This window comes from Hyperolius riggenbachi, chromosome 7, assembly GCF_040937935.1.
Source record: "Hyperolius riggenbachi isolate aHypRig1 chromosome 7, aHypRig1.pri, whole genome shotgun sequence".
Classification (NCBI taxonomy): Eukaryota; Metazoa; Chordata; class Amphibia; order Anura; family Hyperoliidae; genus Hyperolius; species Hyperolius riggenbachi.
In genome coordinates, this window is record NC_090652.1 from 189,548,871 (window position 1) to 189,565,588 (window position 16,718).

The 16,718-nt window shown below is 47.1% G+C and overlaps 1 protein-coding gene across 1 annotated transcript in view; it reads left to right on the forward strand.

Annotated features, from left to right (window-relative positions):
• Nucleotides 1-16,718, forward strand: part of COL3A1 (collagen type III alpha 1 chain) — a 2,242,195-nt gene that overhangs the window by 855,600 nt on the left and 1,369,877 nt on the right. The window contains exons 19-20 of the mRNA XM_068244947.1: nt 12,364-12,417; nt 12,493-12,600. Coding sequence (XP_068101048.1) covers nt 12,364-12,417; nt 12,493-12,600 — 162 coding nt within the window. The remainder of the gene's footprint in view (nt 1-12,363; nt 12,418-12,492; nt 12,601-16,718) is intronic.

Here is a 16,718-nt window from a genome sequence, read left to right on the forward strand (position 1 = left end):
ACACCCCTGTAAAGCCTGAGGGCCCTTTTCCACCAGCGCGTTTGCGCTGGCTGAATCGCAAAAACGCAAACCGCTAGCGATTTTACAATCGCTACGGTTTGCTTTTTAACATAGGAATCGCGGTAGGTCATTTCCACTACCGCGATTCATTTTTGCCGGGAACGCGAACGCGCGGCGGAGCGATATTTGCCGCGATTTTGCTATGCAGTGCATAGCATAGCAAAATCGCGGCCGCGAATGTCGGGGAATCGCCGGTTATTGCGATTCAGCAATCGCTAGCGTTCAGCGTGAACGCTAGCGATTGCTAGTGGAAAAGGGCCCTAAAGGTGCTCATTGGACTTTCGGCCCCTTGCACAACTAGACTGCAAAAAAGTCATTCATGTGGTATCGCTGTACTCAGGAGAAGTATTATAATGTGTTTTGGGGTGACTTTTCACCCATACCCATGCTGGGTTGGAGAAATATCTCTGTAAAGGACAACTTTACAGAGAATGACACTTTGTGAGAAAAACATAAAAAAATCCATTTCCACTAACTTGTGACAAAAAATAAAATCTTCTATGAACTCACCATACCCCTCACGAAATACCTTGGGGTGTCTCCTTTCCAAAATGGAGTCACTTGTGGGGTTCCTATATTGCCCTGGCATTTTAGGGGCCCTAAACCGTGAGGGGTAGTCTGGAAAACAAATGAGTAAAAATGACCTGTCAAATCCTAAAGGTACTTATTGGACTGTGGGCCCCTTTGCACAGCTAGGCTGCAAAAAAGTGTCACACGTGTGGTATCGCCGTACTCGGGAGAAGTAGTATAATGTGTTTTGGGGTGCCTTTTCACACATACCCATGCTGGGTGGGAGAAATATCTCTTTAAATGGACAATATAGTGTAAAAAAAAAAGATATTTCTCCCACCCTGCATGGGTATGTGTGACACATGTGTGACACTTTTTTTGCTGCCTAGCTGCGCAAAGGGGCCCAAAGTCCAATGAGCACCTTTAGGCTGTATAGGGGTGCTCACAATTTACCCCCCCCCCCAAAAAAAAAATGCTAGGGCAGTACAAGTACCCCACATGTGACCCAATTTTGGAAAGTAGACACCCAAGGTATTCACTGAGGGGAATGGTGAGTCCGTGGCAGATTTTATTTTTTTTTGTCACAAGTTAGCAGAAAAAGCAGAAACACTTAAAAAAAATTGTCACAAAGTGTCATTTTCTGCTAACTTGTGACAAAAAAATAAAATCTGTTATGAACTCACCATGCCCCTCAGCAAATACCTTGGGGTGTCTTCTTTCCAAAATGGGGTCATTTGGGGGGTGTTTATACTATCCTGGCATTCTAGCACCTCAAGAAACATGACAGGTGCTCAGAAAAGTCAGAGCTGCTTCAAACTGCGCAAATTCACTTTTTTGTACCATAGTTTGTAAACGCTATAACTTTTACCCAAATCAATAAATATACACTTATTGGATTTTTTTTTTTATCAAAGACATGTAGCACAATAAATTTGTATAGAAATATTGCTTTATTTGAAAAATGTTACCACAGAAAGTTGAAAATAACCTTTTTTTTCACAAAATTCCTGTCTTTTTTATGAATGTAATAAAAACTAAAAATCGCAGCAGCAATCAAATAGCACCAAAAAAAAAAAAGCTGTGTTAGTGAGAAGAAAAGGAGGTAACATTTGTTTGGGTGGTAAGTTGTATGACTGAGCAATAAACTGTTATAGCTGCAGTGGTTACATAGTTACATAGTTATTTTGGTTGAAAAAAGACATACGTCCATCGAGTTCAACCAGTACAAAGTACAACTCCAGCCTGCTCCCTCACATATCCCTGTTGGTCCAGAGGAAGGCGAAGGTCTGAATTGTAAAAAAATTGCCTGGTCTTTAGGGGGGTTTAGCACTGCAGTCCTCAAGTGGTTAAATGTATGCGGTGCCCCAAATGACCTCACAATCAGTGATGCTCAAATACCCCTTTTTAAAATTCGAGTTTGGTCGAATTCGAATAGTAAATTATTCGAGGTCAGTCGAATATTCGAGTCGAATAATTTTTACTATTCGATTCGACCTCGGACTTCGAGCTCACTATTCGAGTCGGTATTCGAGCTAACTATTCGAGCTGACTATTCGAATTGGCCTTAAATAGCCTTCCAACACTTGTTTTGAGGGTGAATGATGCAAGAAACCTCTTTTTTTCCAAGTAACAACAGCAAGTGATTATGTGGGGATGTTCCTTTAAAAAAAAAAATGTGGAAAGAGAAGTTGTGTCCTTAATTTTGTTCAGTAGTGTTACTGTATATACTTGTTCTTCTTCTTCTTTATCTTTCTTCTTCTTCTTCTCGATCTTCTTCTTCTATATCTTCTTCTTCTTCTATATCTTCTTCTTCTTCTTCTATATTGTCTTCTTCTTCTTCTTCTTCTTCTTCTTCATCTTCATCTTCATCTTCATCTTCATCTTCATCTTCATTTTCATCTTCTTCTTCTTCTTCTTCTTCATCTTCATCTTCATCTTCATCTTCATCTTCTTCATCATCTTCATCTTCATCTTCATCTTCTTCATCTTCATCTTCATCTTCATCTTCATCTTCTTCATCTTCATCTTCATCTTCTTCATCTTCATCTTCATCTTCTTCATCTTCATCTTCATCTTCATCTTCATCTTCATCTTCATCTTCTTCTTCATCTTCATCTTCATCTTCATCTTCATCTTCATCTTCATCTTCTTCTTCATCTTCATCTTCATCTTCATCTTCATCTTCATCTTCATCTTCATCATCTTCTTCATCTTCATCTTCATCATCTTCTTCATCTTCATCTTCATCATCTTCTTCATCTTCATCTTCATCATCTTCTTCATCTTCATCTTCATCTTCTTCATCTTCATCTTCATCTTCATCTTCTTCTTCTTCTTCATCATCATCTTCATCTTCATCTTCTTCATCTTCTTCATCTTCATCATCTTCATCATCTTCTTCATCTTCTTCATCTTCATCATCTTCATCATCTTCATCTTCATCTTCTTCATCTTCATCTTCATCTTCATCTTCTTCATCTTCTTCATCTTCATCTTCTTCATCTTCATCTTCTCCTTCCTTTTCAATATCGTCTTCTTCTTCTTCACGTATTTCTCTTTTCAATTTTTTTTTTAAAGAAATGCAGCTATTTTTGAGCGTAACAAATAGCTGGTGGGCGCACGCATGTTGGAAGCGCCATTGTATGTGCTCCCTGGCAGTGGAAACACAAAGACAGCAGGAGGTAAATTCAGCAGCAGGAGGAGGAGGATGAGTGTGTGGCAGCAGGCAGTCAATGAGGCAGGCAGCTCGCCGTGACATAATAGCCCTGGTACCTAGCGGTGATACCAGGGATGTAAATAAACACAACAGGAGGTCCCAGACAGCGGTCGTGCAGCCCACATTGTGTCCAATACACAACTGGGACAACACAGTTTTCAACCCGGGCACCTCAGAAAAATTAAACCTTTTTTTTTTTTTTAATGGTTTGTTTGGTTTTTGGTTTTGCAACCAATATAGCTATTGTTTGACGTAATAGCTGGTGGCAGAGTGGCAGCAGAAGGTAAATCATCTGTGTACCCTGGCAGTGGGAAACACAGACAGACAGCAGCAGCAGGAGGAGGAATGGAGGAGTAGGCGAGCAGCTATTGTTTGACGTAATAGCTGGTGGCAGAGTGGCAGCAGAAGGTAAATCATCTGTGTACCCTGGCAGTGGGAAACACAGACAGACAGCAGCAGCAGCAGCAGGAGGAGGTATGGAGGAGCAGTGTGAGTGTGGCAGCAGGTAGGCAGCGTGACATAATAGCCCTGGTACCTAGCGGTGATACCAGGGCTGTAAATAAACACAACAGGAGGTCCCAGACAGCGGTCGTGCAGCCCACATTGTGTCCAATACACAACTGGGACAACACAGTTTTCAACCCGGGCACCTCAGAAAAATTAAACCTTTTTTTTTTTTTTAATGGTTTGTTTGGTTTTTGGTTTTGCAACCAATATAGCTATTGTTTGACGTAATAGCTGGTGGCAGAGTGGCAGCAGAAGGTAAATCATCTGTGTACCCTGGCAGTGGGAAACACAGACAGACAGCAGCAGCAGGAGGAGGAATGGAGGAGTAGGCGAGCAGCTATTGTTTGACGTAATAGCTGGTGGCAGAGTGGCAGCAGAAGGTAAATCATCTGTGTACCCTGGCAGTGGGAAACACAGACAGACAGCAGCAGCAGGAGGAGGAATGGAGGAGTAGGCGAGCAGCTATTGTTTGACGTAATAGCTGGTGGCAGAGTGGCAGCAGAAGGTAAATCATCTGTGTACCCTGGCAGTGGGAAACACAGACAGACAGCAGCAGCAGCAGCAGGAGGAGGTATGGAGGAGCAGTGTGAGTGTGGCAGCAGGTAGGCAGCGTGACATAATAGCCCTGGTACCTAGCGGTGATACCAGGGCTGTAAATAAACACAACAGGAGGTCCCAGACAGCGGTCGTGCAGCCCACATTGTGTCCAATACACAACTGGGACAACACAGTTTTCAACCCGGGCACCTCAGAAAAATTAAACCTTTTTTTTTTTTTTAATGGTTTGTTTGGTTTTTGGTTTTGCAACCAATATAGCTATTGTTTGACGTAATAGCTGGTGGCAGAGTGGCAGCAGAAGGTAAATCATCTGTGTACCCTGGCAGTGGGAAACACAGACAGACAGCAGCAGCAGGAGGAGGAATGGAGGAGTAGGCGAGCAGCTATTGTTTGACGTAATAGCTGGTGGCAGAGTGGCAGCAGAAGGTAAATCATCTGTGTACCCTGGCAGTGGGAAACACAGACAGACAGCAGCAGCAGGAGGAGGAATGGAGGAGTAGGCGAGCAGCTATTGTTTGACGTAATAGCTGGTGGCAGAGTGGCAGCAGAAGGTAAATCATCTGTGTACCCTGGCAGTGGGAAACACAGACAGACAGCAGCAGCAGCAGCAGGAGGAGGTATGGAGGAGCAGTGTGAGTGTGGCAGCAGGTAGGCAGCGTGACATAATAGCCCTGGTACCTAGCGGTGATACCAGGGCTGTAAATAAACACAACAGGAGGTCCCAGACAGCGGTCGTGCAGCCCACATTGTGTCCAATACACAACTGGGACAACACAGTTTTCAACCCGGGCACCTCAGAAAAATTAAACCTTTTTTTTTTTTTTAATGGTTTGTTTGGTTTTTGGTTTTGCAACCAATATAGCTATTGTTTGACGTAATAGCTGGTGGCAGAGTGGCAGCAGAAGAAGGTAATTCTGTGTACGCTGGCAGTGGGAAACACAGACAGACAGCAGAAGGGCAGTACACAGCAGCCCACTGTAGGTGTAAAATGTGTGGCTGCAGGCGACGTAATAGTCAAAGTGAACCAGGCTGGCTTAGTGAGCAGGAGCCAGGAGGTGGTAAAGGGTGGTAAGGCACATTAACGATGGTTCCGGCAGCCAGTTCATGTCCCCCTCTCGCCGACAACAGGGGCCAGGAACTCGCCTTCCACCCACGCCTGGTTCATCTTGAGAAACGTCAGTCTGTCCACAGACTTGTGAGACAGACGTGAGCGTTTCTCGGTGACCACGCCACCAGCTGCACTGAAGCAGCGCTCGGACAGCACGCTGGAAGGGGGGCAGGACAGCACTTCCAGGGCGTACTGCGCCAGCTCGCTCCAGATCTCCATGCGCTTGACCCAATACTCCATGGGATCAACAGGGGCATCGCTGTCAAGCCCGCTGTACGACCCCATGTAGTCAGCCACCATGCGGGTCAGGCGCTGGCTGTGACCGGAGGAGGATGCTGCTGCATGCATCTCCTCTCTAGTCACTGCTGCCGGAGCCTCTACAGTCCTGTAGAGCTCGTGGCTGAGAGACAGCAGGTCTGTGGGGCGCTTGCTGCTGCTGGATGCAGGCACCTGCTGCTGCCTCTGTGCTGGCTGCTGGACAGTGGGGGTGGAAGGCTGGGGGAAGGCTTCCTCCAAGCGCTCAACAAGGGCCTGCTGCAAGCTCCTTATTTGTTGCGCTGGGTCTCCTCCTGCAGGCGGCAGGAACTGGCTCAACTTCCCCTTGAGGCGTGGGTCCAACATCATGCTGATCCAGATGTCCTCCCTCTGCTTCATCTGGATCACCCTGGGGTCCCTGCGCAGGCACGTCAGCATGTGCGCTGCCATTGGGAAGAGACGGGCCACGTCTGCTGGCACATCGACGTCAGTGCTGTCCTCATCCTCCTCCTCTGCCGCCTCATCCTCTCTCCACCCCCGCACCAACTCAGCTGCGCTGTGCTGATCCCCCTCATCAGCAGCCAGGTCAGGGACCTCCACCAAGTCCTCCTCCTCCTCCCCCTCAGAGGTGGACTGCGCAGCTGGTTGCCGCTCCTGCTGGTCCAAGGCTGCCGCTCCCTGTTCCAGCAAAGCATCGAGGGCCCTGTTCAGCAGAGAAACCAGGGGCACCCACTCGCAGACCATAGCATGGTCCCTGCTCACCATGTTTGTGGCCTGCAGGAAGGGAGCCAGCACTAAGCACACCTGCTGCATGTGCCTCCAGTCATCATCGGGGACGATGGACGGGAAGTTGCTGGTCTTGTCCCTTCTCAGAGCTGCGGAAACAGTGGCCAGGGCAAGGTACTGTTTGACAGCGCGCCTCTGTTCAACCAGACGCTCCAACATCGCCAGGGTGGAGTTCCAGCGAGTCGGAACGTCAAGGATCAGCCGATGGCGTGGCAGATCCAGCTCCTTTTGCACGTCTTCCAGGCTCGCACAGGCTGCAGCCGAGCGCCGGAAGTGACGCACAACATTCCTTGCCGTTTCCAGCAGTTCGCCCATCCCCTGGTAGGTGCGCAGGAACTTCTGCACCACCAGGTTCAGCACGTGGGCAAGACAGGGGATGTGGGTCAGGTTTCCCCTGTCTATTGCGGCAACCAGATTGGCCCCATTGTCGGCCACCACCTCTCCGACTCTGAGGCCTCTGGGGGTCAGCCAAATCCTCTCCTGCTCCTGGAGTTTGGCCAACACATGGGTTGCCGTCAGCTTGGTCTTCCCAAGGCTGACCAAGTGCAGCAGCGCTTGGCAGTGGCGGGCCTTCACGCTGCTGCTGAGGCGGGGGGTTTGGCCAGGTGTGCCGGAGGATGGCAGAGGATCGGAGGAACCTGCTGCAGTTCCCCTGAGCCTGCGGGGTGGCACCACCCACTGTGTTGCTGCTGCTGCTGTGCCCGCTGCTGCTCTCCCATCCTCACCCCCTTCCACCAAGCTGACCCAGTGGACAGTGAAGGACAGGTAGCGGCCTGTCCCGAAGCGGCTGCTCCAGGAGTTCATGGTGACGTGGACCCTTTCACCAACCGCGTGCTCCAGCCCTCGCTCCACATTGGCCATCACAAAGCGGTGCAGTGCAGGAATGGCCTTGCGGGAGAAAAAGTGTCTGCTGGGGAGCTGCCAGTCTGGGGCTGCGCAAGCAAGCAGCGCACGAATGTCGCTCCCCTCCTGCACGAGCGTGTACGGCAGGAGTTGGGAGCACATGGCCCGTGCCAGCAAGCCGTTCAGCTGCCGCACGCGACGGCTGCTGGGAGGCAGAGCCCTAACCACCCCCTGGAAGGACTCACTCAAAAGGCTCTGGCGTGGCCTTTTGCTGACACGGGAATCAGCAGACACAGCAGAGGAGGCCACTGAGGACTGGCTGCCAGAACAGGCCTCAGTGTCGGCGGCAGGAGTTGCAGAGGGGGGAGGAGCAGTGCGTTTCCGCACTCCTGCTGGTGCTGCTGGAGGAGCAGGAGGGCGGGTGGCTGCTGTTGCTGCTGCTGCTGCTGAAGGCTGTGCAGTGATGGGTGTGGTGCCACTGCCAGCACCAGATGCCTTCAGCCTCTGGAACTCCTCATGCTGGTGGAAATGTTTAGCCGCAAGGTGGTTGATGAGCGAGCTGGTGCTGAACTTTAAGGGGTCTGCACCTCTGCTCAACTTCCGCTGACAGTGGTTGCAAGTGGCGTACTTGCTGTACACAGTGGGCATGGTGAAAAAGCGCCAGATTGGTGACAGAAACATCCCCCTACGGCATGGAAGCGCTGCTGCCTGTCTCCCTGTGGTGGTTGGGGGGGGGGGGCTTGGGTGCGGCTGGTGGTGGTACTGGCTGATGCTGCTGCTGCTGCTGCTGAGCCTGAGACACCAGCAGGGTGTGGGACGCTGCCAATGCTTGCAATGATGCGCCTCCTTGCAAGGCCCACAAGCGCATCCTCCTCCTCCTCCTCAGAGCTGCTGAGGACGACATCCCCTGGAGGTGGTGGCACCCAGTCTCTGTCTGTCACCGGGTCATCATCATCATGCCCCTCCTGAAACATGTCCTGCTGGGATGATGACCCCCCAAACTCCTCTCCTGATGCATGGATGGGACGCTTGACTGTCGCCACAGTCTTGCTGTCCAATCCCTCCTCCCCCAAAGTGCCCATCAGCATCTCCTCCTCAAAATCACCAACAACAGCAGACAATACCCTGATGGTGCCTGGGGTAAAAAGACTGCTGAGTGACAGGTCGGCGACTGATGGTGAACTGGCCTCCTCCCCAGGCCCTGCTGGGCGGCTGCTGCGAACAGGGGTGGTGGTGGTGGTGGTGGTGAGGGTGGAGGCCTCGGATGCAGAGCTGATGGCGGGCTGCTCATCCTCCGTCATGAGTTGCACCACAGTGTCTGCATCCTTTTCCTCAATGGGACGTTTCCGACCCGGCTGGAGGAAAATGGGAGCAGGTGCTACACGCTGCTGCTGCTGTGTCTCTGCAGCGTGAGTTGCAGATGCTCCTGCTGGGCGGCGCCCAAGGCGTCCACGGCCAGTGGCTATGGGAGGAATGTTAGCCACTGACGCTGCTGCTGCTGCTGCGGAACTGTGCATGGTGGCGCGCCCGCGGCCGCGGCTTGCCACAATGCTGCTCCCTCTCCTCCTGATTCCCTTGCTGCCCTTCCCCTTGCCCAAACCGCGCTGGCTGCCACTTCCAGACATCTTCAATGTTTTGGGCGTATAGACAAAAGTTTTTTAAAAGGGCGGGTGAAAAGTGGGGTACTTTAATGGAGTGGGTTGGTTGGTGAGGTGACTGAGTGAGTGTCCCCTAGTACAGTAAGTAAGTAGTAACAGTCAGGAAGTACAACTAGCAGTTACAATAATCAGTAGTAATCACAAGTAAATTTAGTGTGTGTACACTCAGACAGTGAGTGCACGCACGCAGGAGCTAGTAGCCTATGAACACAGTGACTGAGTGTCCTAGACTCCTAGTACAGTAAGAGTAAGTAGTAACAGTAAGTAGAACTAACTAATTACAATAATCAATCAGCGATCAGAAGGAAATGGAGTGTGGGTGTGTGTACACTCAGACAGTGAGTGCACGCACGCAGGAGCTAGTAGCCTATGAACACAGTGACTGAGTGTCCTAGACTCCTAGTACAGTAAGAGTAAGTAGTAACAGTAAGTAGAACTAACTAATTACAATAATCAATCAGCGATCAGAAGGAAATGGAGTGTGGGTGGTGTGTGTACACTCAGACAGTGAGTGCACGCACGCAGGAGCTAGTAGCCTATGGACAGTGACTGAGTGTCCTAGACTCCTAGTACAGTAAGAGTAAGTAGTAACAGTAAGTAGAACTAACTAATTACAATAATCAATCAGCGATCAGAAGGAAATGGGGTGTGGGTGTGTGTACACTCAGACAGTGAGTGCACGCACGCAGGAGCTAGTAGCCTATGGACAGTGACTGAGTGTCCTAGACTCCTAGTACAGTAAGAGTAAGTAGTAACAGTAAGTAGAACTAACTAATTACGATAATCAATCAGCGATCAGAAGGAAATAGAGTGTGTGTTGTGTGTGTACACTCAGACAGTGAGTGCAGTGCGCACACGCAGGAGCTAGTAGCCTATATGAACAGTGACAGTGAGTGTCCCTACGGGTACAGTAAGAGTAAGTAGTAAGTAAGTACAACTAACTAACAATAATCTATCAGTAATCAGAAGGAAATAGAGTGTGTGTACACACAGACAGTGAGTGAGTGCACACACGCAGGAGCTAGCTAGTAGCCTATAAACAGTGACAGTCAGTGAGTGTCCTACTCCTAGTACAGTATAACTACAATACTATTAGTAAAGGACAGCAGAAATACTGGTATAGATGAGAGAAATAAACAGAGGACAGCTGCCCACAGAGGCAAGGCCCCCCTGAGGCCTAAACCTGTAAGCTTGCAGCAGCTGCCTGTCTCTAATGTAACACACAAGCTACTAACTAAAATACAATGTCTATCTAACTAACAACAATATAGGTGTATATGGCAGGTGTAGGTGAGCAAAAACGCTAGGTAAATGATCACAATAGAGCTCTTGCTAAGCCAAAGCACAAAGGAGCAACTCTCTCTCTGTACAAGTCTCAGGCAAGCATGGAGAAACGGAACATGGCGGCCGCTATTTATAGGGTAGGGGCTGGCCAGGGTCCCCCTCTGTGATTGGCTGCCGTCAGAGGGCCTGGGAGCCCTCTGATTGGCTCTAAGGACATCAATCTGGGCTATGACGCTATTCGAGCTCGGTACCGAGCTCGAATAGCGCCGGGTTGCTCGAATAGCTCGAATAGTGAATGGGCTATTCGAGTGTACTCGGATAGCCCATTCGAATAGCTACAGCTATTCGGAGCTCGAATACCGAGCTCGAATAGCTGAAAAAGAGCTCGAATATTCGAGCTACTCGAATATTCGAGCTCTGCTGAGCACCACTACTCACAATCAGAGCTGGCCTTAGGTTTCACAGCTCCCTGAGCGAAACCTGAGTTTTGTGCCCCCCTTCATCCTCTTTGCACATGCGCACACACACACAGGCCCATATGCAATTCACAGTTTCTCCTGAGATTTCTCCTACGACAGTTTCCGACCTTTTTGACGTCGTACATCACGCCAAATGCTCAGGTCTCTGTGAAACATCACATATGTATAATAGAAAAAATACTATTAATAAACATGAATGGATGGAAAGAGTGCTTTATTCTGAATACAGTTAAAAATGAAGGCTAGTACCTTTCTGGAATATTAATAAAAACAATCAGTGGGACAGTTAGCCGCCCCCCCCCTCCCATTTAGAATGATAGCACAGCACCGACAATTTGCATCACGCGTTATAGCTGCAGTACGCCCCCCCCCCCCCAAAAAAAACACCCTCAGACTAAGTATAGGTAGGTAGCCAGGTATAGGTGCCCCAGTATAGGATCTCATGTGTAGGTGCCCTCAATATAGGCTGCCAAGCATAGGTGCCCCCAGTATAGGAAGTCAGTTGAAGGTCTCCATAGGTAGCCAGGCGTAGGTGCCTCAAGTATAGGAAGTCAGGTGTTGGTGCTCTCAGTAAAGGTAGCCAGCTATAGGTTCCCCCAGTGTAGAAAATCAGGTGTAGGTGCCCTCAGTATAGGTAACCAGCTATAGGTACCCCCTTGGAAGTCGGCGCCCTGAGCGACCGCTCCGGTCGCTCAGGTCAAAGGCCGGCTATGATCACAATGTACGGGTAACGCTGCACCACTGCTCTGATTGGCGGCCAAGATCCCTGAAGAAGAGCAGGGGACATGGGGATCCAGGTGACCAGGGGGATGCAGGATCCAGGTGACCAAGCCTGGATGCCTCTATGCAGCCTCTTTTTTATTCTTTATCCAGCCTGCTACTTGCCTATTAATGCTGTAGGAGTGAATTCTTGCTGGCAGCAGGGTATGCATATTTCTCTCTCTTTCTTCCTTCCTCTGTAATGTGTGTAATGGCATTAGTTGCGGCGTTCCAGAGTTTGTTTGTTTTTTAGATAATATACACGGTGGACAAATGAGCACAGTGAAATTTAAACAACCTTTGCTATGGAGAATAATGTATTAAGCACCACACTCAGCATTCCTCTCCATCCCAAGGCATTTATTTGCAGTGCCTATTTGCTTGAAAACCTTAGTTCCACTTTAAAGCACTCCTGAACTATGGAGACTGACATATTTATTTTCTTTTAAACAATGCAGATTGTCTGGTTGCCCTGCTAAGCCTCTATATCTAATACTCTAAGCCTTAGACCAACAAAAAGCCTGCAGATCAAGTGTTTCTGACTGAAGTCTGACTGGGTTAGCCAAATGCTTGTTACAGGTGTGTAATTCAGACACTAATACAGCCAAAGAGACTAGCAGGACTGCCAGGCAACTGGTATTGATTAAAAGGAAATAAATATGGCAGCCACCATATCCCTTCTAGTCAGGTGTATTTTAAGCTTAGTAATTTTTTTTTATCTTTTTATACACGGTTTGCCCAATAGGTCTTTATGTTAGTTTTTTTTTTTTTTTGTTAAAAAAAAAGCTTGATATTTCTTTTCAATATTGGTATTACAATATTTGTCTGTTACGGTTTAAGGGTGAACCTGGAAAAGATGGTGCAAAAGGTGAAACTGGTCCAAGGGGAGAAGGTGTAAGTATAAGTCCTTATGCAATTTCCTCATACCCTTTATATTTTGTTTTTCAGTTATTCTTTATTTTGTTTTAGGGAGAGACTGGACCTCCAGGTTCACCTGGGCCTGCAGGAGAAGAGGGCAAAAAAGGTGCTACTGGGGAACCAGGTGTTAATGGTCTACCAGGAATACCAGGAGAAAGAGTAAGACTTCTGCTACAATAAAAAGGTTTAATCGTTGTTTGTAAAGAAATACAGTAGTGTTGATGTTCACATTAGGGTTATTGAAATCCAGAAACCCAAATCCGTCCATCACCACACTTCAGCACCCATAAATTTGAACAGCGCTTACTTATTTAAACAAATAAATTAACTCACCCTGATGTGAAGCACAAATAAGTGAACTCCGACCCTGTCCACAGCGGATGCTGATGTGGTGATGGGTGAATTCAGGTTTATGAATTTCAATAACCTGAATTCCAACACTAACACTAGTAATAAATATAACGATACAATTTCTATAGCGCTTTTCTCCCATAGGATTCAAAACGCTAAGGCCCTTTTTACACTTAATCACTTGCTCTCAGTTATAACTGAAAGAAAACTGATTTTCAATGTAATTCCCATGTTTTCTTACAGCATAGTTCACACTTAACGCGTTTTAACTGAAAGTTTCTTCCCAATGCACTGCTATGGAAAAAACGCGTACCAATGCGCACTAATGTGTACTAACGCACACTAACACATACCAACTAATTAAGTGTAAATGGGCCCTTAGGCTCTCTCAGATTCAGTAATTGGTAGTAGGATTTAGTGTTAACACAACAAAATATATTTCTTCAAATGCCAAACTGAGCGGGTGGGTTTTCAGTCTGCATTTAAACACGTCCAGAGATTGAGCTGTCCTGATCTTCTGAGGTAAGGAGTTCCATAATGTAGGAGCAGCATGACAGAAGGCTCTGGGACCAAACATTTTCAGGTGAACTCTGTGTATGACTAGATTAATATTGCTACGCAGCTGCAACATTTCTTTCAAGTATCCAGGGCCCAGATTATGAAGTGACTTAATTGTCAGTAGGCTGATCTTGAATAGGATCCTCCATTTTGTAAGTAGCCAGTGAAGGGAGTGGAGGACTGGTGTTATGTGGCAGTGACAGGGTTGGTTGGTTAACAGTCTAGCAGCAGTATTTTGTATCAACTGTAGGCGGTACAAGTCCTTGTTTGGAAGGCCGATGTAAAGAGCACTACAATAGTCCAGTCGGGATGTATTGAAAGCATGGACTAAGGTTGGCATATCTTCTGGGGGGATGAGGTGCTTGATTTGTGCGATGTTCTTCATATGAAAATAGGAGGATTTAACCACAGCAGAGATATGAGTTCTGAAGTTTCAATCCCCATCAATTAGAACACCCAGGCTATGCACATGCTCAGAGCTGTGTAGATATGTGCCTCCTATTCCCAGTGGTGAAGACTGCAAGTAAAGTTGTTTTGTTTTATCTGCATTTAGTCTCAGCCAGTTGTCACTCATCCATTGTAGATATGGCTCGAATCTCCAATTTTCGGTTCGTGAACCTCGAACTCAAACTTCCGAAAAAGTTTGCGAACCTGCAAACTTTTTGAAGTGCAATAGACTTCAATGGGCAGGCGATCTTGAAAAACTACAAACACTGTTTCTGGCCACAAACATGATGCAAAAGATGTTTCAAGGGGTCTAACACCTGGAGGGGGGCATGGCAGAGTCAGATACACGCCAAAAGTCCCGGGGAAAATTACGGATTTGCCGCACAGCAGGGTTATAATCCCTAAAAGGCAGAAATCACATTGCATTGCTAAATTGGAGGTCTAAAGTGCTTGAAAACATCTTGCGTGTGTATACATGGATCAGCAGTTAGTGTAAGTAGTGTACTGCTTTACACTGATAGACCAAACTCAATGTGTAACGCACCACAAACAACTGTTTGTGTAGTGATGGCCATGCTGGACTGGTGCGCACGATGGCGAGAGTGCAGGCGATGGCGGTTTTCAAGCCCATATGGTCGGGCTGAGGTAGCTCAATGACAGAACTGTCCACAATGCAACAATGACCTTATTATCTTGGGTCAGCTGTGCCCCCCCAACACACACTCATATAGCCGGTCATTTGCTTTATTGTGATACGTAAGCCCCTTCACCGTGGCAAGGCAATGATCACAAAGGGGAATTGACACATGTATATGCCTTTTGTTTTGTTGTTGCAGCCTCAGTGCAGCCAGAAAAATTAGGCAGGCATGTACATGCACCAGAAAAAATTATTATTGTTTTTGTTAGTGGCTGCTGCTAGCAGCGGCCTTAAAAATTCAGGAATCCACCTTGAGTCCTGGTCTGGACCCTGTTGGTGGTGGCGGGGAAGGCAGTCAAGTGGCCTGCAGGCAGAGAAGCTGTGTGGGGACTGACTTAGTCTTAGGGCAGGCAGCAGCGGCCGGCAGGCAGAGATGCTGTGTGGGGACTGACTTAGTCTTCAGGCAGGCAGTAGCCCTCCGGGATCCATGCCTCATTTGTTTTGATAAAGGTGAAGTACTGAACACTTTTTTGACCTGACTGCTGGTGGTATAATTCAAAGTGCAGTCACACAGAGGCAGTGAAAGGTATGCACTGAATGTGCTGGGCCTGGCACAGTACAGCAATTAGCCAGGGCCAGCTGCGACAGACAGGGCTGTATATGCAGTGTCAGTGGCACACACATACACACACAAAAAAAACACATCAGAAGAACATTAGCTCTCAAAAGAGCAGTTTTTGGGGTGCTTTTCACCAACAAATATATGCAAGGAGCAACCTAACAAACTTCCTAACTATCGCTTCCCCTATCTCTCCAATGTCTTGTTGTGAAATACCACAAATCGATGTCTTGGAAGTAAAGTATTTCAGTCAGTCGTTAATTATTATTAGAGGTATATGTTTCATCAGTAGCTTGTTTAATTTAAGGCTAGTTTGACTGGTGAGATTCACACAGCGCCATCCTTATTTACAAGACAGACACATCATCCCTAGTAGCACATTCCAAACCCATGATACCATGTGAAAGAAGAGAACTAGTCTTATACGTGTAACTGTATAGAACAAAGGTAGTGTGGCAAAATGGCTTACAGGTGGCCATTTATTTATCAATTTTACTTCATTCCCTCCTGTTGTTGGCATCACCAACACGGACAGACAAGGGAGGGTAATGCAAACATAAGGGTTAACACATTCAACCTAGGGCATCAGAGTTCCACATCTTGATGAAGGATTCTCCATTAACATCAGCAAAACATCCATAGACTTAGTGACGTGAAGCTCTGTATTGGCTTGGTGTACGTGGACAGGCAACATAGAAGTGGTTGCTTAAGTTACCAGTTTCTTTCAGAAGGGAATGAGGAGTACTCCAATGCAGCATAACATGATGAGGGGTAGGCAAGTGATGATGAATGTCTTTATTAAGGACAACTCCCAGGCTGGAATTTCCTCTGACCAACCTGAAAACAAGTCTCCAGTTATACCTCCTTCTTCAACCATCTGTTTCCTTAAAGTATGTAGGCACTTGGAAGTATGGAGCTTTAACCAGTCCCATTGTGTTCATCATCATTAGCAGGGATAAAGGTGCAACAAGAGTCTCCAACCAAAGCCCTGACCCCTCCCTTAAATGCTGAGGTCACCCAAGGCATGTCTGTTCTGTAGTGTAGTGAGCCTGAGACCACGTAACTCCTCTTTTACAGCACTTAAAGTTTCATCAGTAATGTTTATAAACCTAAACAGTTCATACCCGTTTCTCTGTATCCATTTGGGATCAGCCTGTACACCAGAGCTTAGCAAGCTTGTGAAGAAAGCCTCTGCATCTGAGGAAAGTCAGAACTCATCTTGTACATCCAGGGTTGTAAAGTAGTTGCTTCTTTTTAAATGTTTCTTACCTGGAACACATTCACTTAGGAATCACCAGCAAGGGGTGGGTGAGTAGGACTATGGAGCACACACCTGCCCAACCTCTATGGAGGCTAGGATAGCCATTTTATTACACTTCCAGAATATTCATTAATGTGTAAGTACCCTCTGAAAACATTTTACTACTTTTCATTACTTTAAGCACTTCAAGTTGTATACCATTTTGTTTTTCATTTAAAATAGATGTTCCCAAATGGCTTGACTTAATAGGGAAAATTAACATTAATGTTAGAGCCAATATTTCAGTTAGAACCAGATTTAAAGCTTAGACTAAGAGAAAGTAAAATCTTCGGTTAAGTTAAGCGGTAAGTAGAAGTTATTGCCATTAGTAATAAATTATCAATGACAGATTAGTGCATTTCAAT